Source organism: Oncorhynchus mykiss, chromosome 5, assembly GCF_057628025.1.
Source record: "Oncorhynchus mykiss isolate SJ-2025 chromosome 5, ASM5762802v1, whole genome shotgun sequence".
Classification (NCBI taxonomy): domain Eukaryota; kingdom Metazoa; phylum Chordata; class Actinopteri; order Salmoniformes; family Salmonidae; genus Oncorhynchus; species Oncorhynchus mykiss.
In genome coordinates this window covers 65,034,334-65,060,328 of record NC_143026.1, presented here as the reverse complement: position 1 = coordinate 65,060,328, position 25,995 = coordinate 65,034,334, and the positions used below count along the sequence as shown (strand labels likewise).

The 25,995-nt window shown below is 42.3% G+C and overlaps 1 protein-coding gene across 2 annotated transcripts; it reads right to left on the bottom strand.

Annotated features, from left to right (window-relative positions):
* Positions 1–1,513: 1,513 nt before the first annotated feature.
* onecut3a (one cut homeobox 3a) lies at positions 1,514–24,707 on the bottom strand. Of its 2 annotated transcripts, XM_090235543.1 has the most exons (3): positions 23,380–24,701; positions 13,621–13,714; positions 1,514–8,416 (listed from the first exon to the last, which is right to left on the bottom strand). In XM_090235543.1, exons 1-3 carry the CDS (start codon positions 24,419–24,421, stop codon positions 7,936–7,938), a joined length of 1,617 nt encoding a protein of 538 aa, XP_090091669.1. In that variant the 5' UTR covers positions 24,422–24,701; the 3' UTR covers positions 1,514–7,935. The 2 variants fall into 2 exon arrangements, with proteins under 2 accessions (XP_090091669.1, XP_021459495.1); XM_021603820.3 differs by lacking the exon at positions 13,621–13,714 and having other exon boundaries at positions 23,380–24,707.
* Positions 24,708–25,995: the final 1,288 nt, after the last annotated feature.

The window sequence follows — 25,995 nt, the reverse complement described above, 5'->3', positions numbered from 1 at the left end:
CATTTTATGCACTGCAGTGCTAGCTAGCTGTAGCTTATGCATTCAGTACTAGATTGATTCTCTGATCCTTTGATTGGGTGGACAACATGTCAGTTCATGCTGCAAGAGCTCTGATTTGTTGGAGGATGTACTCCGGAAGTTGTCATAATTACTGTCTAAGTCTTTGGAAGGGGGTGAGAACCATGAGCCTCCTAGGTTTTGAATTGAAGTCAATGTACCAAGAGGACGGAAGCTAGCTCTCCTTCGGCTACACCATGGTGCTATCATACAGAGTGCTGCTGAGGCTACTGTAGACCTTCATTACAAAACAGTGTGTTTTAGTCAATTATTTGGTGACGTGAATATATATATATACTACATGATCATCAAAGCATTCCAAAATCATGGTCAATAATACGGAGTTGGTCCCCCCTTTGCTGCTATAAGGCTTCCACTAGATGTTGGAACATTGCTGCAGGGACTTGCTTCCATTCAGCCACAAGCATTAGTGAGGTCGGACCCTGATGTTGGGGGATTAGGCCTGGCTTGCAGTCGGCGCTCCAATTCATCCAAAAGATGTTTGATGGGGTTGAGATCAGCTCTGTTCAGGCCGGTCAATTTCTTCCACACTAATCTGGACAAACCATTTCTGTATGGACCTTTGTGCACGGGGGCATTGTCATGCTGAGACAGGAACTGGCCTTCCCCAAACTGTTACCACAAAGTTGGAAGCACAGAATGTCAGAATGTCATTGTATACACCTGGCAACCTTGGCTAGCGCGCCTTGGCTAGCGCGATGAGACAAGGAGATCCCTACCGACCAATCCCTCCCTAACCCGACGACGCTAGGCCAATTGTGCGTCGCCCCACGGACCTCCCGGTCGCGGCCGGTTACGACAGAGCCTGGGCACGAACCCAGGGACTCTGATGGCACAGCTGGCGCTGCAGTACAGCGCCCTTAACCACTGCGCCACCCGGGAGGCCCAGGACAGACTATTTTTACGCACTTCTGCACTCGCCGGTCCCGTCTGAGATTGTGTGGCCTTCTCGGCTGAGCCGTTGTTGTTCCTAGATGTTTCCACTTCACAATAGCAGCACTTACAGTTGACAGGCAGCTCTAGCAGGGCAGAAATTTGATAACTGATTTCTTGGAAAGGTGGCATCTTACGACAGTGCCAAAGTCACTGAGCTCTTCAGTAAGGTCATTCTACTGTCAATGTTTGTCTATGGAGATTGCATGGCTGTGTTCAAGATTTTATACACCTGTCAGCATGAATAGCCAAATCCACTAATTTGAAGGGGTATCCACATACTTTTGTGTATTTTATATAGTTTTTTTCGAAAAGGATGATAACTTTTTTAATGTTTCACTATTATTTTTTATTTTTTTATTAACTTAGGAGGATGGTCCTCCCCTTCCTCCTCTGAGGGGCCTCCACTGATAGGATGTCTGCACCATGCTTTGAGATATATGTTTGTGTTTGCCCATAGAAGATTCCATCCTTTCAAAAGCAACAAACCAAACTGAGACAGCAAAGATGTTTTATCCTTGTTTTATTTGTTAATTTATTTCAAAACACGCAATTTACCCATATTATCCTTTTAAGTTTTTATTTTCTGTAACAGTTAGCTATTACTCAGATTTTTTTCCATTTAAAAAGTCTCCACTAGAGCTAAACAAAAAGTTATCCACAGGCTCTCCGGCTTCTGCAGTGGGAGGAGGGAAAAGAGGCTCTCAGACCAGAGGCTGTGTGTGTGTGTGTGTGTGTGTGTGTGTGTGTGTGTGTGTGTGTGTGTGTGTGTGTGTGTGTGTGTGTGTGTGTGTGTGTGTGTGTGTGTGTGTGTGTGTGTGAGGGTGTGTGTGTGTGTGTGTGTGTGTGTGTGTGTGTTTACATGGCCAGTGTTGGAGTCAATAGAGCAGCTTTGAGAGCTGGCCATTGTCTTGGTTCAGTGGTCAGGTTTTCATACCTCTGATTTCATCTTTGGTTTTTAGCATACGCTCTCAAATGGCAGACTTCAATTCCATGTGTGTGTGTCTGTATGAGTTAGTTTGTGTTTACTGAAAGTCACCCTTGCCTTTTGGAACTTATGTAAACTATGGTCCATTTGGATGTCTGCATTGATTGACTGGGGCCTTCCTTGTCCCTAAACAGAGACTATCCAACATTGTTACGTGTGACCATATAGCAAAATGATTTAGGCTACCCGTGTATGGGCATGGACTCCATGTCATGTCAATGGCAGTTTGGGACCGTTCTAAAATCTAGTAAAAATACAGTCTGGTACCCACTAGAGAGTCAGTGCTGTAGTGCCTCTCCTCTCCAGGCACTCTACAGTACCCTGAGTGTCTGGAGCTGCTAGACCCACTCTGGGGGAAACCGGGAGGGGTCAGGGGTCATGAAATGGAAAGGGTAGGTGGGGGATAGAAGGTTGTACACTCTGACCCAGCAGCAATGACTAAGATTGGGGGGTCAGGTGTTTGCATAGATTTCTGTGCAAAAGCCACCAGCCAGATCCTCTTATCTCTCACGGCTGGTTTTGTCAACATTAGATCAGAAGGAGAGGGGTTAGATGGGAAATGTAGTGATTGCTGTTTTGCACTGCATTGTGTAGTTTTTCACCCACCCAATGCAGTGCCAGTGAAGGAAGGCACGTGAGACCGACAGGTGAGAGGGAATGTTGTTGGGTGTCCTTCTTGATCAGAAATTGGTTACTATACAAGGGATGTCAGAGTAAGAGTTTCTCAAGGTAAGGGCTAAATGTCTGGGATGATTTTACATTTTAGTAATTTAGCAGACAGAGCAACATACAGGAGCAATTATGGTTAAGTGCCTTGTTCAAGGGCGCATTGACAGATTTTTCACCTAGTCAGCTCAGGATTTGAATCAGTAACCTTTTTGGTTACTGGCCCAACAGTCTAAACCACTAGGCTACTTGCCACCCTACTACATGTGTGGCTTGTGATGAGATTTATGATAGGGAGTGTATTGGACTGTGGGGTAGTGGGTTGTGGGCATATTTTGGCAGTTGGGGCACTACAGCAGTAAACAACCCGGAGAGCCTCTTTTCCCGATTTCCCAATCCCCCCTACCGGCCTGTCCTCTCTCGACCTTTTCCTTGTTTTGAAACTGATTGTCTTCTACCATCACAAAGACACTTGGTTCTGATTGATTAACAGGTACCAGAAGAGGGAGAGCACAGTGTGACTGGGGGTGGTAACGGGGTCTGACTGCAGGCCGACTGGCAACTTTACATCCCAAGGGGAAATGATGCACATATGCTGTTTGACAGAAGATGAGAACATCTCTGGTTGGAGGGGTCAGTTGCCAACGTACTGGTTGGTTGGTAAATGTTTACATTTTGCATGAAAAAGATTAGAACCCAAAGAAAGAACAATTTTTCACATAAATTCAAATGCACACGCACAAACACACACAGATGAAAGAAAAGGATGAGACATACAGTACATATAGGCAGCTACACCCAGGCCTGTGGCTTAGTCCCTCTGATTAACTCCAAGGAAACAACCCGGCCTTGGAAAAGCAGGACAGCCACCAACAGGACCTTGTTAGTAGCCAGGCTGAGGAATGAGATTGAATGAGATTGATTGGAGAGGAGGAGTGGAATCTCCCCAGCACACTGCCCCCTACTGTCAGGATTTATATACATTGGGGAGGGGGAAAGGGTTGAAACAACACATGCACACAACCAGTGAATCCAACAGTGACAAAAAGTCTAAAAACAAAGACTCCTCCAACGCCAAACCCCAACCCCGCCCTTTTACCAAATACCCCCCTCCACCCCCCCAGTCTTTCCTTCCTCCTCTCCCACAAAATCACAGGTCATTCCTGTAGGTTTCTATACAGTTATACAATATCCATGCAGAAAGAAAAAGGTTGCACCCCCCTTTCAGTGAGAGGTGCTGTTTTTTTTATATTTTAATAACATCAGGAGTACTTGAACACACTCAGGAACCTTCAAAAGTAACTGTGAAATTGTTTTGGAGAAAAGAGAACAACATGTCAGAAGAAAGCTTAGGATGAGTAAAAAAGGTCTTCCTTTGGTTGATATTCAAATGATACTATTTGGAATTCGATCCAAATCCGTGTTTTTTTTTTTGTCTTTGAAAAAACACCTCTCCAAGAGTTGAGCTAACTATGTGTTGAGTAGCTCTTGTAGCACTCTTTCTCTCTCTTTCCTTCCTCTTATAGCCTTCTCTCCTGTCCCTTGTTCTTTTCCCGTTTGAACTTCCACAGAAACATTCATAATGTCTTTCCTTTATGAAAACATGAAGTACATGCCGTAGCAAAACAAGCAGGAAACAGACAAGAAAATGAGCAAACAAATAAAAAAATGTAACAGTATAAAGCTTCAAGTTACAAGTTCCAAAACTAACTATCATAGTATCGTAGTATCATAATCATTGTTATCATTCGCATGACTATTTTAAGTTAAATTACATAAACTTTACATGAAAGGTTTGAGGTATTTCAGAATTAATTGTCAACACATGCCTACCAAGTCTTAGCTCTGGCCAGGGGGAGAAGTTGATGTGTGAGACGAGTAGACAGGGTGGGGTTGGAGGGAGAGGGAAGTTGTGTCAGTCTATAATTGTCAATGACTGTTCCAGTGCCCAGTGCTTCATTAGTTCTGGCACCAGGTGTGGAGAGAGAGAGAGTGGCATGCAATGGGGCGATATTACAACTACAACCTGGTCACTTCTGACTTCTGTCAAAGCCCTTAACCACCCCCCTTTCTGTTACATAAAAATATCTCTGTTGGGAGGGGTAAAGGGACAGAGAGCAGAAGAACACCAGGCTACAGAAACTAGGGCTCTGCGCTACTCCGACAGCAACTACTGCGCCGTAACAAAGCCATCGAAGGAATTCGAAGTAACATATTTTTTTGTCTCAAATAAATAGTGTATAGAAAATGTTTTCTAGACTTCCTTCATGATAAAGTGCTTGGATTCTAGTGTATCAAGATGGAAAGTCAACATGAAAGAAGATGCTGACACAGCCCCCACGCCCTTTGTTTGGCCCCCCTTTCTGTCCATCTAATAATGAATGTAATGTCTATGTGTGAGTGTGTGCGCGCGCGTGTGTGTGTCCAGAGCAGTCCCACCCGTGGTTGAAGGAAAAAGGCACTCAACTCAATCTACATGGTAGCCACCTCCTCCTTTGTGGCACAATGCAGCCTGACTGCACTGTGTGTGTATGGAGCATGTCAGTGTGTCTAACTGTGTCATTGTGTCTGTCTGTAACAGCGTTGGGGCAGAGGGGGGCTCTTTTTGGTGTGTCCCCCAGGCAGCATTGGACTGGCAGGCTGGAGTAATCTTTGGTATTCGTGGCGGTTTCACAAACCACTCAGCTTAGTGAGGTAGCCACATTGGTTCTCACTACAAACAAAGGTCATTTTTTTTTCAGCCACGGACACAGAGCTGAATCCTATCCTTGCTGAACTGTGTACCACAAATCAATTTTTCTCATCGTTCGAGACTTCAAACTCACTGCTTATAGCAAAGTGAGTTTACAGCCGTTTTATCAAACCATTTACCATGACAATGTCTTATCTAATCTGCACAGTTAATCTAACTATATTGTTGGAAATGCTACAGTTGCATTTTAAGACCATTCAGATAGCATCCATGTCCCAACTATCCTTTAACCTTCACACCCTCCCCCATACACACACATAACCAGAAAGGACGTATGGAGGTCATGCTGCGTCCCCTTTCCACAGCCAGTTTTGAGGCTCAGATTAAAGGGGTGCTGATGTACGGACCGCAGCCCGACATGAAACGCCATGAAAGAATACATCGTCCATCTCCCTGGTTTCTCCTCCTCGTCAATATTCACATATAATGCAAAAAAAGATGTCCTTCATTGGTTTCGGTCCTTGCATCCATCTTTTTTTTCTTTTAAAAAGTCCTTACATTTGTCTTTTTTTGATTTATCAACAAGGTGCCTTACTTATGCACGACAGAGCACAAAAGTAACAAGAAATATAAACTTTGTGTCTATGGTACTAATTACCCGCATCAATATTATAGAGTGTAAGAAAGAAAGAGAGGGAAACGAGGGGGTAGGGGAAGAGGAGGTAGATAACCAAAGATAGAATGAAAGCGAGAGAGATTTTCCTCTGTTTCAAAATGTGTCCTGTATGTGTCGGTGGATTTTCTTTGTAACATATTGTGGTATCTTTGTAGTTTTGAGGTTTGGTATTGTATGCTTTAATAAAATCGGGTACATTTTTTTGTTTTCTAAAAAAGCAGATTCTAATTCACTTAAAAGTTTATTTTGGGTTGCTATGGCACATACTGCCCATCAGTAGGAGTAGGGCACACTGTAGCTGTATGTGAATGCAATGCCATATTCTCTGATTATCATTAAGGCAGTTAGCATTGGCACTAGTTCTTGTAGCATTTGTGACTGTAGTATGTCGCGGCAAGCCACAGACAATAACCATTGGGTGGGAATATCAAGTGGAAGATTGGCTCTTTTCCAAATCTGCTGATCCCTATTTTTGGTAAAAGACGGATGCATCTAAACTGTGTGTCATTCAGTTTCAAAACAGGAAGCCTCCCCACCATTTTTGCGTAAACGATGATGTAATACTAAATCTCCGTAGCACCTCGAATGTTTCTGCATCCATCATTACCCCTCTGTCCACTAAATGAAACTGAGACATATCTCTATATCAACTGTATGTGTTTCTGAGTGTATCTTTTCAATAACCTGACGTGTATGTTGTGACACAAGGTAGTCTATTTGCTTGGTGAGTGTTATCAAGGTAACGAATTTGGAGTGTTTACTAAAAACCTGCCTCTTCTTTTTCCCAGTGTATAGGCGGCTGGTTGAACCATCCCCTCCTCCTACTTCACCAGTCCTTGTTGGATGAGGAACAACAATAGGATAATGGCTCTCTATTGATCTGCCTTCAGAGAGGTGCGAGGGCCTGAAAATGTTGTGCCATGGCCTCTCTCTCCCCAGCCCTGGAACACACAGAAGCTTCTCCTAAGAGGACTGCGGTCTGCAGCTTCTCCTATAACCAGCAGGGGGCACTAGGGCACCTTCAGTGCAGAGTAGACTGGACGCTGCCTCCGGGTGAGGCCATTGTGTCGCCACCTCCATTGAGTTCCCCATGTGCTCTTCTTACATTCTTTTCTGCAGCAGCTGTAATACAGTTGGCTGGACGCCTGCCTGGCCGTGTTGTTGCTTGGTTTCTGTATTGATCAGTGAAAAGCAGCTCCCTCCTGAACAAAGAGCATGTCCAGACGTATCTCCTCCCCGATGGTCACAAACACAGACGCTTCTGCTTCTCCAAAGCAACGACAGTCTCCCTGCAGGCCTCCAACATCTGTGCAAAAATATAGACCTGGGCAGCCGGGCAGACCTGAGTATCTTTACTGCCAAGCGTCTTCTGTTTCACCTTCAGGAAGGGTCAAGGCCCTGCTCCCTCTCCCTGTCTGCATCGATTCATTTTTCAATTCATTAGTTTGCCGGCGTATGATCCGAGTGGCTCGCTGAAATGGCTGGCCATCAGGGAATACCTTTGGCAAAGAAGGAGTGGAGAGAGGGAGGAGAAGACTGGTCGAGCTTTTGTTTTTTCATGGGGTTGTGTTGTTTTCTCTAGGATGGTCTTGCGCAGAGGACTGGGTTAGATAACAGGGCTGTGTGCTGTCAGGTTTATTGATGTTCTTTTGTCTTTGTTGAGAAATGTGAGTAGAGAATGGGGCTGAGCAGACTCATAGCAGACACAAAAGGGAGAGCTTGGAGGGATTCAGCAGCAACTACCTGGATAGGGAGGCTGACTGAGGCTTGATGTTGAGATCGTTTAAACATAGCAACGTATCATGGTGCCTGTAGTGTAGATGGACTGACACCATCAACAGAAACCCAATTCAATCAAAAAAAAGATGATTGTCCTTGTGTGGACTTGACTACATGTTACCTTTACGTTTCACTTGCTTCATAACAGTCCAGTGGTGAGACTTTCAGATCGTTGTGGTTAAAGTTACGACTGACCAAGAGGTGGTTGCATGGAAGGAATGAGGCATCAACATGGTTATTGGGAACGGAGTGGGCTACAGGAGGTACTACCTTCCCATCCCCATGCCACCCCGTGGCTCCCCCCGGGCCTCTCAGGCTTTGGAGAAGGTGTTGGCCGAGGTGCCCGGCTGGCCGGGGCTGGTGCCGTGTTCGTCGTGCCAGCGATCCACGCAGCGGCGCCGGGCATTCATAAAGAAGTTGCTGACGGTGTTGAGCTCCAGGCCCAGCTGCTGGGAGATGGTGATCTGCATCTCCTTGGACGGGCGCTTGTTCTCCTTGAAGATGGCGATGAGTGTGCGGCGCTGCAGGTCTGTGAAGACCAGCCGCTGCTTTTTGGGCGCCATGTTGCAGTCTTTGTGCTGCTCCTGCTCCTTGCGCTTGCAGGCTGTAAGGGGTGGTAGAGTTGGGGTTGGGAAGACAAAAGGGAAGAGATAAACATAGCATAAATGCAGTGTTATAGTTATAGTACTGTAATACTATATGAATATGAGTATTTCAGATAGAGTAAAATGGTGGGAGATGCAGAGGGAGAATTAGGGGAAGGTGTGGGAAATTAGCCATTAGCCAGACATAAAAACAGGTTTCAACAGCAGCAAAATAGATTGAGCTCCCTTATATTGCCATGTATTAAACTTGGTGCCCAGTGGGAATATTCCTTCCATCCTGCAGAGTGCAGACGGAGCTAGCCTGCGGTGAGCTGCTCTGGCTGCCTGGTGGAGACACTGCTGTTTGATTCAATATTAATGCAGTTTGGGTCGCAATGGGAGACTGAGTGACTGTTACACAAAAGTGAGCATTTGTGTGTGTGTGTTTGTGTGCCTGTGTGTACGTGTGTGTATGTGCGCGTGCACACGCACGCATCCGCGTGAGTGAGAGACAGAGAGTGAGAGAAGGGAGAAAGAGAGCTTAGTGTGTGTGCATGTGTGTATGAGAGAGGGAGTGGTAGAGAGGGAGATATTGACCCACATTGCTGTAGGAATTGGGGGGTTCTCTACAGGGACGGAGGTCAGAATCCCCTCCAGCAGGTCTGCCGTCTGCTACATCAAACATAGAGCCACTGGAGCCCTGTCCATTGAGCTCTGAGGTGGTATTTATAACTGCCTCCAACACAAAATGGAGTGTTGAGTGTGTACTGACTTCTATGAGGAGCAATTTGAAGAGAAAACATCTAGTAATACTTAGAGGCACTAAATAAAAATGTACAGAATATGTCATGTACAATAAACTAAGTATGAACTATGTATAAAGGTGAAATGAACAGTGAAAACATGATGAGACGGGTATAGATGCGGAGGAGGTGCGTTTCGTCCCTGAGGATTCAAGGCATATTTCCCCTGCTGTTGCCATAATTACCCTATTTTCTACCTTTTTTTCACTCCAATGTTCCTTTATTCCTTTATTCTTCACTTTCTCTGATGTGTGTGCGCCTGTGTGTGTGTGTGTGTGTGATTGTGCTGAAGTGGCTGGAGCAAGGCTTTGGCGCTGTGTGTCTAATTACAGTGGTCCAGAGCCCATTGATCAGCCATTGCATGTCAAATCTGTTTACTACAGCCGTCTAACCTCCACACCAGCACATCCATCATATTCATGTTTCACATCAACACTACAGGCCTTTCCTACTGTACCCACATACACTATACACTGGTTCTGCACTATTGACACACTTGTACAGTGTTTAGCCTACCCTATTGACATTAATTTATAGCTCATCAGTTAGTGCTGCTGGTTTAGTTGTGGTGGTGATGATGATAGTTTCATATAGTCTGGATGTATCATCATTGTAGTTAGCTTGAGCAACAGATGACATTAGATTCAACAGGCTATTGATGTGTGTAGTGTATAATTATTAACACAGCTATCCACTCTTATCCCTCTCTCCATCCAGCCCCTTCATCTCATTATGTTCGAGTTGTACACAGAGCTCTGTGGGAGACTTTTGGCCCCGTTGTTTTATCGTCTCTTAGTCAGTCAGAAGGTGTCACTAGCGCTGTGCCCTGGCCGTATGGGCCCCATACTGGGCTGCCTTGCTACAGGCGCTGGATTTAGTAATCAATAGCGATCGATCGATGAGGAAGGGGGCCCTGATTACTGAACCAAGCGCGCCGTAGAGAAGAAGAAAATCGATCACTGCAGCTTTTAGAGCTACAGTAGGCACAGAGACGGACATAAACTCATGCACAAAGAACTATCCACATTGGACTCATAATAGAAATGTATTTGGCTTGTATTTTTGGCTTTCAAGTTGGTCTACTCTTTCCGGCCTAACACCCTGGCAATTAGTCTACCCGTTCGTTACTTAGCTGTGGCTGCAGTGGAATCATCGTAGTAAAATTAATAAATAGATAGGCTAAATATATACAATTATATTTTTTGTTTATTCAATATTTTTCCGTCCTAAACTTGAGAATTGCATTGGATAATCGCCTATAGCCTACGTTTGGCATGTGTATAAGGTTAGGGGGAAGTTGCTATTAAAGCAACTCATTCCAAACAGTATTGTATTAAGATACAATACTGTGCCTCATGCTTTGGCAGAAACAAAATGAGCTCTGAAATGTGTTCTTATAAGATTGAAGCTATATGTACCTACTCCTCTTATTAGTATTGACATATTGTGCAGAATACGAGCCTAAATTCTCACATTTCTGTAAAATGCCATTTAACACATTTTAGAGATGGTAATCAGAGTAGCCATCAGAGTATAGGCCTACCCTACTCAATTAATCATCATAATTACCAATCGATAGATTTGGGTCGGTATAGGGTTTACCATAATATAGCCTATGGGTGTCGCCTTTTGTCATGGTCACTCAAAACAATCTCACAATAGACGGGAGCATCCTGACTTGAACTCATTTGTATTGAACCACAATGTAAAGTCTAAATGTGTGTCAATATAAAGTTGAAAGTCTATTTTTTGTTTTGTTTTTACACAACTAACTTCTCTTTCTCTGGAAGTTATTACTGCTAGCATTACAGAGGTTACGGGAAAGGCCCTGGGTGTTCAATATCGGTTGGTAGATTTGTGAATAATTAATGTGTGAAAATCAGTTCGTGCAATTAAATATGCATCAGAAGGAGAATGGGAAGAGGCGGGGCAGGGACACAAAACATGCAGGGAAAGGAGCCGGATGCTAAATAATCTACAGATACTAATCGTGTCGTGACGCGCCATGGAGCAAGCGTCTTTCGAGTTGGTTAATTGTAGGTTTTGTTTGCTAAAATTTTGTAGAAACAATGGTTCTCATAAACCGCTATGTAATTGCACTTGCCTACGAAGCCTGTTATTCGAAGGACTTTGCTTTACAGTTCCTGGGTTATCCAAAAGCCATCCAGAGGCCATGTTGCCAATCTTGTGCTGCCTTTCTATTTGTATGAGAAAAACAGAAACCTACTAGGTGTAAAATAAAGTTCGTGTCAAAAGATAGAAGTAGCCTAATCTTTAGACATTGAAATCACATTGGATCTATGGAATGAACGACATTTTGTAACGAGTTTTGGTTATTGGCCATGCAGAATGAATATAATGCCCCGTAGGGCTATGATCATCTAGTCCTACAATATAGCTAATAATGTCTAATAGCCATGGCTAAATATGTAATGTCAACAGTCCTAAATGTAAAACACATGTCCGTTCAGGACTTCTGGTTAAAGTGTATAGGGTGTATGGTCTACTCTAGCACTAGACTACCGATGTAATTAATCTACCAATAAACATTTTTACTGGCTGCGGTTCAACATCATACACACTATAAAGCCACCTTCAAGTCATGCTTCCATTGCCCTTACAGAAAAGAACCCGAGGCACTTATCTCTGCCTTATAAGCACTGCCAGTTGGCATGTATCAATGTGTTATCTAAAACTCAATTATTTCCCCCTGCAGGATTCTAGATGCCACAGAATCAGATGCACCTTTTCTCCAGACCTCGAATAGTGCTGTAAGATGTCCCAGTATTATAAAGGAATGTTTTTTTGTTTTTCACTTATGTTGTGTTGCACAAAGATTGATAGTATGTGTATCGACTGGGCTGCACTTTAAAGGCTAGTTTGTACAGTATTTATTCCATTCAGACCGCAGGGCAGTGCCAAGGTTTCCCAATGCAAAGTACTTCCAACTCAATACTCCTTAATGTAATGAGGCAGAGTTGATGCTAATATACTGATAACTTGATACAATGTGTTTGTTTACCTTGCACACTGCTCTGCTGCAAGGCATTCCCCCACAACTTTAATAACACTTTGAAAGTCACCAGGCTCAAATCACTTGATGGAAGAAGAATGGTTCTAACTGCAGTTCAGGATAAATTCAGTGGTAGCGTACGTTTTCATTTTCATTTTTTATTTTTTTAAATATGTTATTGATAGTTCATATTTTACCAGTCATTAGGCTACCATTATATATGAGATCATCAGTCAGAGATTCCTTTGTGTGCAACATTCACCAATCAAATGTTGTTGTTTTGTTTGCTTTAATATTTGCTCTTAAATAGAAGCCAAGAGAGCACTTCCTTAATCACCTTAAGATACATATTATGAAGTATGCAGGCCCAGAACCTGATATAATACAATATGTACCTACCTCATTACTTGTGACAACAACTGTGCCATTCACAGTTGCATAATTCCTTTGAAAACATTGCTCAAGTGTTCAGATTATCGATGGAAACATTCAGATTATTACCAGTAATGTTTAACTGAAGTCAAATATGACTAAATTAGTGTCTTGGCAAATGTTGTAGACGTCATGCTTAAATTGATTGATAAAGCATATCATAATTGGCAACAAAAGTCAGTGAAAGTTGCACAATGAAATATGGTGGCATTTCTCAGTAAACATAGCAGTCAGACTGCAGGGGAAACGTAGGAATCTATAGATTGCAATAGTGTTATAAACTCTACTTTTGTTTTATGATTAAACATTTAGAATTGAGTGACACCTCATTACTTTATTTGATGCACTCTGTCATGTTGATGTTTCCCTGATTTAAGAAAGGCAATAACCGACTGATTCTTCTTGTTAGAGATATACAGTTCATGTGAAACAGCAATACAAGTACTAGTGCAACATGTTTGCAAGAGTGGGATCATGTTAATACATTGACTAACTTCGCTGAGATTTGCTTGATCTATACTTAAGACTACAAAATAATAATAATAATATTTTTACATCAAGAGGTCTGTCATGTCTGTGAGTTTCTTATCTAAATCCTAAATAACAACAGGTGTATCTCAAATTTGGACGACATTGTCAGTTTATAAATCATTTGATGTTATGGGATTCGTTGTAAATGAATTGTGAACTTATTTGATGTATATAATCATAACACATTTGATCTCATTGTTATTATTTTTAGGTTACTAATCCCCAATTTTAGTAAAATACACTTCATGCTTCCAGATGACTTAAAAAAAAAATAAACAAACAGGTAGGCCTATATAAATAAATAAACACATTTCTGAAATAAATAAATATGTGAGCGTGTGAAATCTGTCTCAGCAGCCAGGCTAGAGGTGTGTGCTCTGTCGGATTTGAAGTGGGAGAGCAGGGGGGGGTGGGGTATGGTGGGGGAATCGATAACTAACCGCACCGTTCAGCCAACCGGTCTGCCTGGGATCGATGGCTTGAATGGGGCTGATCTGAAATTGGGTGCGGTGCGACTCTCTCCCGCAGAGGCCGGGCTACTGCGGGCGAGAAACAGTCACTATGTCAACCATGGACTCAACCTGTTGTTCATAATTACTTACTATGAATAACTGGCATGTAACAAGTCATTGGGTCAATGTAAGAGGTGGACATGCAATATGCTTTTCAAATCATTAATATGGGCTGTTATTTAGTTTATTCCAATAGGGATTATCACCTCATCGTTTTCGATTATTTAATTGCAGTTATATTATGTTGATATTGTGAAGGTGGGCAGTCTGTTCTTGTGTGATCGTACTTATGCAATTTTTTTTGCATAGCCTATCCTATTCTTAAGTTGTTTTATAGCAACAAATCTGTATAGATGGGTTGGTTAACAAAAATACACCATCAAGCGATATATATAGGCCTACAGGCCACAACATCAAATAGACAATGGAAAACTCCAATACCCTGGCCCAGAGACTATGTTGAGGAATGTTGTTTTACGTTTTAAAATAAAATGAAGACAAACAGTCAGTGTTATTTCATTGGCAGTATGGATGATTTACTACAGGAAACCACGCATATCGTTTTTGAGTGAGTTGTGTGGCCAACATTAACACTGCGTACCCGCCTATCAGTAAGGGAATCTTGTTCAAATCAAATTGTGTTTGTCACATGCACGTGGTTAGCAGATGTTAATGCGAGTGTAGCGAAATGCTTGTTCAAACGTCACAGTGGTGTTTGTTCTCCCGTACTCATATAGTCCTACTGTTCCTGGCATGTTCAAAACTTTAATTTGCTCTGTAACGCCAAAAAAACATATTGCTTAGGCCTAGGGTACCAATCCTACCTCCGTTTTATTAAGTTAAACCTTAAGTTGATTTACTTTACGTCACTCTTTGAGTATTTTTCTTATTTTTAGTGATTTATGGGAAGGTCTGAACATTTTTATCACTGAAGCAGCCTGCTAATCATCTCAAAGGTCAATTTTGATGGATTTAATTCTGCAGTCAGCTGAAAAAACAGTGCAGATGAGAACTTGTATGGAAAATGTTATTCAACCAACGAGGCAGCTCAAATGGCTGCAAATATGACTAATAGTAGCCTATGTAATAAAAGCAGAATTGTAGTATCAATAAATACTACGAATAATAATAATAATAATAATAATAATACTTATTAGAATTAACAAGTCAGAGTAAATTGAATTAAAATGAATCCAATATTTTATCAATTATATAACTATAGTCTATCGAACAAAAGTGGAGCATGGTAAAAAAAAAAGTTGGGCTTGAGGTCACATAATATGTGGGTGTGAGTTGCGTTAATGAAATTGGAGACAAGACCTGCATCATTAACATCTAAAACACTGCGAACTATGGCGTGAAAGTATCAAAAATGGCAACAACCGTGTGGCTAGTTTAGGTAACATAATTATCTGCATTGGACCCAAAACAAATGAGCTAAAGGAGCTTGCCTGCGTTATATGATTGAGATATACACCGTGGTGTAATTATTGTGCCTTGTGAAAATCCTGAACGAATAGTAATAAACCGCAATTAATGCCATACATGGGAATTATTTACATACTAGCACACGTACACACATACACATATTAAGTGTGTTAATTTTGATATTGGATTATTGAATGTGATATATGCATTTTATGTAATTATGTATATATATAGCTTATATAAGCAACAACATTGTTCATTTGTAGCCAATAGTAGAAAAGGGGTCTAAAGATTCCGGATCCGTATTGGCCTGAATAATCAAAACGATAGCCTCACTGAATTGATATTCAAACATCAATTCAAATTGTTATATTGGACTCCACTCCCTTTGTTTATTTCGCATGTAATATAGCATTGATTATTTCATCAATTGATTTCACGGTCGTTTTGTTCCTTTGTTGATTTGTGTGAGTTTGCCCAACTGGAGTTTCGGGTTGCATCTGTGGGTACTGTGTGTGTGTGACTGCGGTTTTCTGCGATCGGCTGGTGATCGACCCAGGTTACAGTCAGTGTATTTGAGCGCATGCAGGCTCGGCTCTTTCAGGTTAGGCCGTTTGGACATTCAAATATTACTATTTTTCAGGCTCTTTAATGATTTATGTATTCAATAATATGTCCGTAATATGATCACATATCTTTTCATGTGAAATTATGGTTAATAACAATTAGTCCTAAATTTCAGTTTTCCGTCTTCAATGAGTCAAGCTGCATGCTCTTTGGAATTACTTGTCTCCTATTCAACTCTGAGTTAAATTAAAAGTTTAAATGTTGGAAAAAAATGTGTATGGCGTAAAAAAAAAGGAGGCGTAACATTCCCGTGTTTTCTATTTGTTTTACTATTCATACCACTGTAAAATGTAGACACAACCATGTGTTATTGTGCAAATCATCTTGATACAAGCATGCACAACATTACGCCCCTCGACTGCTTATTTATCTCTTTGCTGTGATCCTCTTTCGACAATAATCGATTAAGCCAATTCTGTCTGCAGATGATTGTTGGCATGCAGTGCCCGAACACGTTTTATGGTAATAAGGGCCTAATGTGACCCTTTTCTGAAGTCCGTTTTAATCATAATTTTACAAAAGCATACTCATAAAACATATTATTTCTATCATCCGTGATACTGCCTTAGAATTTGTATAGGCCTATTGTCTACAACCGAACCTGTAATATGCAAACATGGTTGTGTTCATTAAATCACTATGAATTCAGTATTGGTCTATGCATGAGGCTGTTGTCATTGCATGTTGCCATTCAATTATCAGTGCAGCCTAATTTGTTGGCTATTGGCTAATGCTGCCCTACTATTAACCTATTCGTTCAGGCTTAAATGGGGATGTGTGCATTTTCTCTCCTTCAAAGAATTGCATGGGCATTGTCTTTCCCTTGTTCTTTGAACGTTGCACTATTCGCTTTAGATCAGGCATTAAACAAGCCATTATCGGACCTTTAATAACCAATGTCCTGTCTGGCGTCAGATAAGCGTCTACTGCTAACAGGAGAGAGAGAGCATTTCAGCGCCACTGCGCAGAGATTTACCACCAGGCCCCGGCTACGCAGGGCGCACGGGAAGTGCTGTATTGGACAGTATACGCACCCATAGAAGTGGATGCAGTTGACTTGCATGAGCTCAGATTCCATCATCACATGCACGCGCATTGGCTTGGTTGATTCTTGTCACAACATTTTCACACTACAAATACCCATTTAGGCTACAAACAGCATAACGTGAAGGTTGGCTAGATGTATAATGTTGTTTCGTTAGCTACTCATTCCACTTCACCAAAATATTTTGGGAAATCGATTAAACCCAAAACGATATGCCTTTGTTTCAGCCATATGCCAATTCACGTGTTGATAATTGGAGTCACAGTTTACGGTGCCAAAGTGATTTTGGATAGACTATTCAATGTGCCTAATAAAACATATGATAGGCCTACAAACATAATACTTTTCATATTATCTGACAGGGAAATGTTGCTGTGATTTCAGGCTACAACAATGATCCTGTAATTCAGCAAATGGCTTCTCTTACTGTTTTATATTTGAAATCGGTGACGCAACGTCATTTAACCCTTAGATGCTAGCCTCGTGCGCACAGTTCAGTCTCCTAGCAATTTGATTTAAAGGTCATTCTCTCCTATCGATCCGGTTTGGCGAGGGGGCGACGGAAAAGCGGAGGAATTGATCATCTAAAATAGAATAGACGGTATTCTAAACTGTAGGCCTATTGAGGCAAACGGGTTAGATAGACCTATATGTGCTGCATTTATAATTGCATGCCCCCGTGTGAATTCTCTCTCTGCCCGACTGTGTGTGTACTGTGTGTAGCCTGTGTGAGCATGTACATACAGGATGAAAATTTGAACGATATTGGTCCCTTAATATGCAGCAAGAGTGCACCAAGGCTACTGTACAGCGTGAGTGGGGCGCAGGCAGGTGCGACTGCCCACATTTTCTTGTGTAAGGGACGGAACAGTCTTTTGTCTCAGAGCTTTACTTTATCATTTATTGATCACTTTGTAATTGTCAGAGTAGGTCTGTCTGGGCATAGGCCTAATCTCATTTTAGGCTATTCCCTTATCCATAGAATACTGCTTCACCATTTTAGTGAAACGTCAACATAGCCTATGATTAGTGGAATACTAGTTAGGATTTGGTCGTGTGAATGCAAGTGCCAATGAAAGCATGCGTTTAATAGTCATTCCGTTGTACGTTATGAAGGGTGAGCTGTTAATGGGGAAAATGGTGTTGCACATGAGCGGAGGGGGGAAGTGTTAGCGGGAGTAGGCCTATGCCTGCATGGCGTAGCTCCAGCGATGGAAGGGAGAGACCCGGGAATGGAAATCGATACAGATTCAGAGCTCGCCAGATCGGCCTTAACAATGTATGGCGCAGACGCACTCAGTATCCCGATCACATACACACATGCAGGCACATAGGCTACACTGGAAACATGGGGAGCCGTGTCTGTGAGTGCACGTTCTCCATCACTATACTCAATTCGCCTCCTCAAACGCAGAAAAACAAATCAGAATTCGTCATCTGGCTGCATTGACAAACATTTGGAATGGATTTGAAGAATGTGAATAGCTTTTCATTTGTGCCCCGGAGAAAATGGCCCCCATTGTCCACAACAGCCACATGATTTCAGTGTGTGCATGCGTGCGCGCGTGTGTGAATCCCAGTAGACCTATTTACAGCACACATTGCTGTGCTTAACAAAATGCGTCTGTGAAACCGCAGCTGCATGATTCTCTCCCCTTCTGTTCCCCATGCCTATCAATTATTAAAGTTCGCATCGATCATTTCGCAGGCCTGTATCAACCCGTCTCTTCATGAAAAAGCCTGCTTTCGATTATTCTAAATCAATCACGCCTAAAGGCTCTATTCAATCAAAACCGCTAACCGGATTTCCGGGTTAGAACATAAACAACATTCTTGCATCACAGCTTTTGATTAATATGTTGCTGAGTGTCTTTTGGTGAAACCTTTATCTTTTTTAAGTACTGGAAAAGGTGCATTCTTTAGAAGAATCTCCCAGAAAAGTGTTTTCCATATTGAGAATATGGACCTTATTCTAGGGACTCTGAACTATGTGTCTTAACATAGCCCACACAGGATGGTGAGACTGATCTGATTGTGACATTGTGTGATATTATTGATATTGACATGTTGATGGTGGGTGAAGGACATACAGTATGCTAGACGCAGGCTATATGAACATGTCAAAATAAATAATTTGACTCATCTGGGAGATGAACATAGCCTACCTCAACCATACATTGTTGTACAGTCTTGTATTACTACAAGCTCTCTATACACCCCACACATGGTTATCTGCTTAAAAAAGGAAGACACCTGTACCATGTCAGATATATAGTTGAAATGTATTCAATTTTGAGTTTGCATCCCAATATTACACTTTAAATACTTAACTAATGATGGAAATAAAACAAAACTGTTTGACATAGAAACACCAGATTTTCAGCGTAAACAGTTTATTAATTATGAAATTATGACAAATATTAATACAATTCCACCCATTGGTTCACTAGGTCACTTGACTGAAGGAAAGGGCTACAGCAAAGCCAAAATTCATTACCTCAAACAGGCCAACAGTACGGTTCATAAAGGCCTAAGATTTCAGCACCATGGACAGCGGTGATCCCAAATGAAAATGTTTTTTGTCGGTGGGGGTGAGCATTTCTGTAGAAAATACACTTGGAGGTGGATATAAATGCTAGTGGTGTGTGGGACATGCTGGGTTGGTCGATGCTTAGGTACAGTGATGGCATTGGGATTATGTCCCAAATGTTTAGAGGCAGGCAGCCATTTTCCGAGTATATGAAGGATGCATGCATGTGGATGACTGCTAGGTAATAGATTCATAAAATACTCCTTTTACTTATATTAGCTTTTTATGAGTAGCATAGCCATCTTAAATATTCCTCCATCCAGAAATAGGAAAAGGTATGGGGACAGCAGAGTGAATGTAGGCCTAGCCTCTAATGAAGTTGATTGAGCTATTCTCTCCCTATCCATAGTCTGCCTGTATTTTGGTAGAGAACAGAACAGATAATAATCTCACCCCCAAAATCGAATTTTTACAAACGACACAATTTTGATATTCCCTCTTTACATTTTGGATAAATGAGATTGATGCTCTTGCGAAATTTTTCATTGCGTCGTATTTTACGCATGGGTGGTTTGGCAGGATCGAATCATTTTTGTTGTCTCTATTGTCTTCCTCTTGGCTCCCGAGTGTGTCTGGAACAATGCGTTGGTGAATACATGTTTACACAGATCCAGGCTGATTGTATAACCCAACCCCCAAAGGGTGTGTTGAGAGTGAGTTTGCCATCCAGTCTACAGATGTAACATGATTACAACAGAGAGAGAGAAAAAGGTGTGCAATGGGGGACTTTTCTCCCCCCCCCCCCCCCCCCCCCCCACCGCTCTGGGAGAGTCCAATGGGAGAGAGTGCTGAGGCGGAATAATTGATAGATGCACTGGCTATCGTTATCGATCACTGCATTATTGACCCGACTAAATACATTGAGATGGAGTGTGGAATTCAACGCAGATGCAAATACGAATTGTTTTGATCGTAAATGCAATCTTTAAATGTCTCTCAGACCTCCATTTTCCGTATCTTTCTCGACACAATCCAAGTTGTTGTTTTTACCTATAATGCACCCTTGTTTGCGTTGGTTCAACATTTCAACATATACACTTTGTGAGCTTGTTTTTGTAAATTAGCTGTCCTAAAAAGCCAATCAGCTTGATACATGATCAACGTAATACGTTATGAGGCACAGGTTGGACTTAATTGTAGGCCATACTATACGTTTGCACTTTAGTGAGATTCACCTTGCCCTCCACTCGGGGACAACGCAGCACACATTTGTAACCATGTGTTTTATGGTGTGCGAATAAAGGGCACGCAGCCCCCCTCATTTGACTACATCGTGCTCTGTTTTTAATTTTCTGGGGAAGATTGTCATGTGAGTGTGCAGACACTGGCATTTTCACATTAGCTAAGCAGGGAAGCGGCATTGATTTGTGGGACTATGATGAATTTGGAATAGTAATTTGAATGTATTGATTGATGTGGCCGACCGAGAATCCGCACCCTCCCTTTTAGAATCCTAACTCCCACTCCCAACCCACATGCGCACAGTGGATAATGGCGAATTGAAATGCAATAAGTAAAATGTAGCTCCCACCATTTACATACCACAGTCATTTGTCATTTGGCCTGCGAGCAACTGACAGCACAAGGTAGCTCACATGACAACAGACAGCACGAGGATAACCACTCGCTCGCAAAGAGCGCAGCTATTTAACAATCATAGCCATAATCATAACCATAACAACAATAACCATAACAATCACGATAATATCACTACTACGAATGATATCGATTGATACTTGATAATAATTAATGATACTTGCACTATACCTATTAGGCCTATAGCCTGTAAACTAATGAAGTAAGAAGAATAGCCATCGGGGTACAAATGGAGCACAGGCGTATCAATTCTAAAATGAATGCATACGAACGTGCATGCATGCTACACATACACAGGCATACTGTAGGACTACATGCATGCAGAAATACACATGTATGGGAAGTTATGTGCCATAGCTCTAGTTTTGTGCCTTCAGTCCATTCATTGAGAGGTTTGTATCATAGTGTGTGTGTGTGTGGGGGGGGGGGGGGGGGGGGGGGGGGGCTTTAAAACCCCACTGCTCAATTAGGTTTAACAGCAATGGCACTTAAAGAGACAATTGTAGAGTGTTTAAATCTTTATTTACCAGAACCCCACTAAATGCGGAACAATTTACATGCCATTAAGTGCTTTTCAATAGGGCATTGACTGGAACTAAAATATGCCACTATATCTGCTTAATTGAACTGTCCACTGAAATAAGACAGAGAAGTTCTGATTGGCGTTTTGAAGCGCGTGCATGTCCAAACGGAGTCATTTGGAGAAACATCAATGAAAGTGGCCCTCACTTCCAACTCGTTAATTATCTCCTAAGCTTTATATCTTGTACAAGAACACAATTTTCGGTAGCTTTTTTTTTTTGTCTTCTTGGAGCTTTCACCGCAGGGGCTTGGGATAGCCCGGTGGTCATTGTTCCAAACTCTTACCTCTCACTGGAAAAATGTATAAATGAACTGATGAATGAATAAATGTTTATAACTTATGAATTTAGAGGTAAATGTGGAAATAATGGATAAATAGTTAAATCGTAGCTATATAAACATCCCATCTCTTGAAATATATTTCTCAGTCTCAAAGTGGAGTGATTATAGCAATGATTGCCAATTAAATTGTACATTTCTGGTGCATTTCCAAACTTGAGACCAAGTATTGATTATGTTTGGGGTTCAACTAATACCAATAACATTATTGAAGTAAATGCCTTTAGCTTTTTTGCTTTGCCATCCTTAAGTTGGTTAGTGTAGGCTTTAATACTTTTTTAGTTTTGTGCATTAAAGTTGCATAGACCTATGTAAAAACAACAACATTCTAGGCTGCTATACTAGGCTTATGTATTTTTAGAGCCAGTACAGGCTACAACACAATGTACAACTTCGACTGTAGTGTTATTGCTGATGTTGTAGATTTAAGGAAAGTCATCGTTCACAGTTCATTCTGACATTAGGCCTATTTTTATTTCACCTCCATTCAATTCTTATTTTCAGTTCTTATTTTACTTTGACTTATTCATAATCACAATATCACTATGAAGTCTCTATTCCGCCTATAAAGGACTTGGAAACTTTATAAATAAAGCGTAAGCCGCAGAATGTTGAAAATCAAAGACAGGCGCATCTGTTTGTTGAGCTGTCTTTCAGATCCAAATCGATCATTTATCAGTGTTCTACTTTGAAAAGGGACGCGGGGACCCGAAGTATCGATTCGCAAGAGGTCACGCTCCCGACTCGCTGCTAGGCCCTAGCATCTCAGACGCGCCTTGTTTGTGCCTCGCGGAGTAGACAGGGGAAGGGAAAGCCCACGAGAATTCCAGGTCCATTTGATACATAATACGCTGACAAAACGATATTCAACATGAGGCTAATGGAACGACTCAACACCAGAAGAAGAGTGAATATGTGCATTTTGAACTTCTGGTCAATAATCCCACCAGTGTAGGCCTAGATGCGTTATTGTGGCCCAAATGATACAGTTACAGAGAAGCACAATCAATTTGATGCAGGGCTTTCCCTGTTTGATTTCCTATTGTCTGTGGTCTAAACACCTTGTTGTGTGTGTGTGTGTGTGTTCCCCATTACGCGCGTGCGTAAAATTGATTCAAGTATAACGTTGGAAGCACACTAGTGAGTTCAAAAACTTGAAACAAGTTCATTTCTATTTGTTGTCTTCAAGTTTAACAGCTAATTAGAATATCACCTGCAGAGTAGACTACCACAGCATACCTGCTGTTTACTCTGTCATACTTTATTATATGAGCATGAAGCAGTCAATCCAATCTGGATTTAAATATATTTTCAAACAACCAATTCAACATGCTGGTTTAACAAAGTTTAAAGAATAATAGCCATTGTTAACTCCTCAAATAATCTATGCTAACTTGTTACAGTGATATCTGTTTGAGTAGCGATTGAAAGTCTCGCCACATTGACTTCTAAGATCCCTTCACATTTGGACGTCTCTTTACTCACCTGCTAGTCTGAGTGCCGACATTCTCTGGAACTCCGGTTCTTGCAGCCACTTCCACATCCTCCGGAAGGTTTCCCGGCCAGACTTGAGTTTACTCCAGGGCTTAGGGTTCCTCAGCAGGTCAGACAGGGTTCCCTGGGACCGACACAAGATCCGCTGGGCGAAGATGGCCTGGGGAATGCTGTAGCGCTTGAGTTCCGCCGTTATTCGTTGTGCCACCTCCTTGGTGTTTATTTCTTCCACCTGCCCGGACCCACCTCCCTGCCCGCCCCCCGCCGTCTGCCTCTCCCGGTCAGAGAGCATGGATCCGTTAGCCTGAGAGTGCGGATGGCTGTGATGGTGCATACCGTTCAGGGATGACATGATCCCGGCCCCGTGGCCCCCAAATCCCCGGGCCAGGTGTTCCTCGCTCCGGGACAGCATCGCTGCGTGAGACTCGAAGCCTCCCGAAGAGAGCATCTTGTCGTTGGAGAGGTGGGCTCCCTGACCATAGGCGCCAAGAGTCTGCTGCGAGTTGTGCAAAGACCCGAGGCCGTTGGAGAGAGGGGACAGTGGCTGGCCCATGCCGGACATGTCTTTAGGGTAGTGGCCGTAGAGGTTGCTCATTGAGGCAAGGCTCCTGTCGTCCCGCATGAGCGTGAAGCTGCCGCTGACGTTACCGGCGGTGAGACGCTGATGGGCCGGATGGTGGTGAGCGTGCGGGTGAGGATGATGGTGAAATTTATCCGAGACGGTGGCTATGGGAGGCAGGTGCTGCAGTGGTGTCAGCGTAGTGTAAGTGCTGCTCATGGTCATCCCGGAGTCGCAGGACATAGTCATGGCGGGGTGCAAGGGACCGGACAATGCATGGTCTGTGCGATACTCCCCAGCTCCCTCTAATATTGAGGCCATACTGGACACCATGGCTGACCGTCCGTGCGACACCAAGTTCCGATGCGACGCCAAGGACTGCCGTGCGTGGTGCGGGGAGTTCATTAAGTCACCCGTTTGATGAGAATGAGATACGCCGTGCAGATTTCCAATGTTTTCCATTGTAAGTTCCATTGTTGAAATAATCTTTATTTACACCTTTCTCCCCTCTCTCACTCGTGCGCACTCTCTTGTTCCCTCGCTCTCCCTCTCCCTCTGTCTCACACACTCCTTTCCAATAAAATGTTAACGATTTCAAAGCCAAGCCATTGATTGTAGTAGCCTCTTCAGTCAATCCAGCATGATTTCAAGCGATCAGTTGCCCGCGACAGAGCTGTGCCACCAACCACTGCTCACACTTCTGGTATGGTGCCTGCTTGTTTGTAACCTATTCCATTCGCTGTAGCACACCACTACTATCGAAAGCAAAGGCTGTGCTTCCAGCGTGTATGTTGACGTGCCCGCGCAAATGTTAAGACGTGACTGTGCATGTGTGCGCGCACTGTGTTACAGTGTTAGCATTCAGTCCAGAGGTGGACTGACCATCTGGCATTTCGGACAAATGCCAGATGGGCTGTTCCATTTTTAGCCCAGTGGCGCTATCTGACTTGGATTTTATGGGCAAAATAATCTTTAGCTGGCTAATAATGGGGACCTCAAGGAAAAAATTGTCCGGTGTGGGTGTCTCTGGTGAAAAAAATGGCTAGTGTGGCCACAACAGAAAAAATGGACAGTTGCCGTTAGAACTCCCAGGGCCGATTTCTGGTCCCAGTCCGCCCCTGATTCAGTCTGGGGCTGTCTGACATCATTAGCCCTTTGTCAGACAGAGGTTTGCTCATGTTGTAAACTAAACCTGGAATTCCTCAACAAGATTACATTGGACATTTAAAGAGATAAGAGACAGACATGTATCTTAAGCAAAACTGCAAGCCCTCGCCAAGCAACATTTACCTTGAGCTATTTGGGAGTCCTGGATAAGAGACTTTGGTTTAGCCTGATAAAGCTGCCTAACTTGGCACCAGAACATGTGATTTCTCAATGGTTAAATATTAATTGAAATGCTTAACATCATGCTACTGCCATGAATAAAAGCTCTGTTCTTCTAAACAATCATGCACTTCGTAAAAATTGCAAGGTAGCCTATCCACCTTGGAGTTTTCAGGACACACACACACATTGTTTATTTCACACACATGATATATGTTGTTTGTTTTTTAGAATGCAATTTAGGGAGAAGTCATTGGGAAAATGCTATGCATTTTGTTGTGCCTCCACAAAGTATTCACCCCCTTGACTTTTTCCACATTTTGTTGAGCTACAGCTGGAATTTAAAATAGATTAAATAGTATAATATACATTTTTTAAATATTTTTCGAAATTTTTACAAATCAATGAAAAATGAAAAGCTGAAATGTCTTGAGTCAATAAGAATTCAACTCCTTTGTTATGACAAACCTAAATAAGCTCAGGAATAAATATGTGCATAACAAGTCACATAATAAGTTGCATGGACTCACTCTGTGTGCAATAATAGTGTTTAACATGATTTTTGAACGACTGCCTCATCTCTCTACCCCACACATACAATAATATGTAAGGTCCCTCAGTGGAGCAGCGAATTTCAAACACAGATTCAACCACAAAAACCAGGGAGGTTTTCCAATGCCTCGCAAAGAAAGACACCTATTGGTAGATGGGTCCAAATTAAA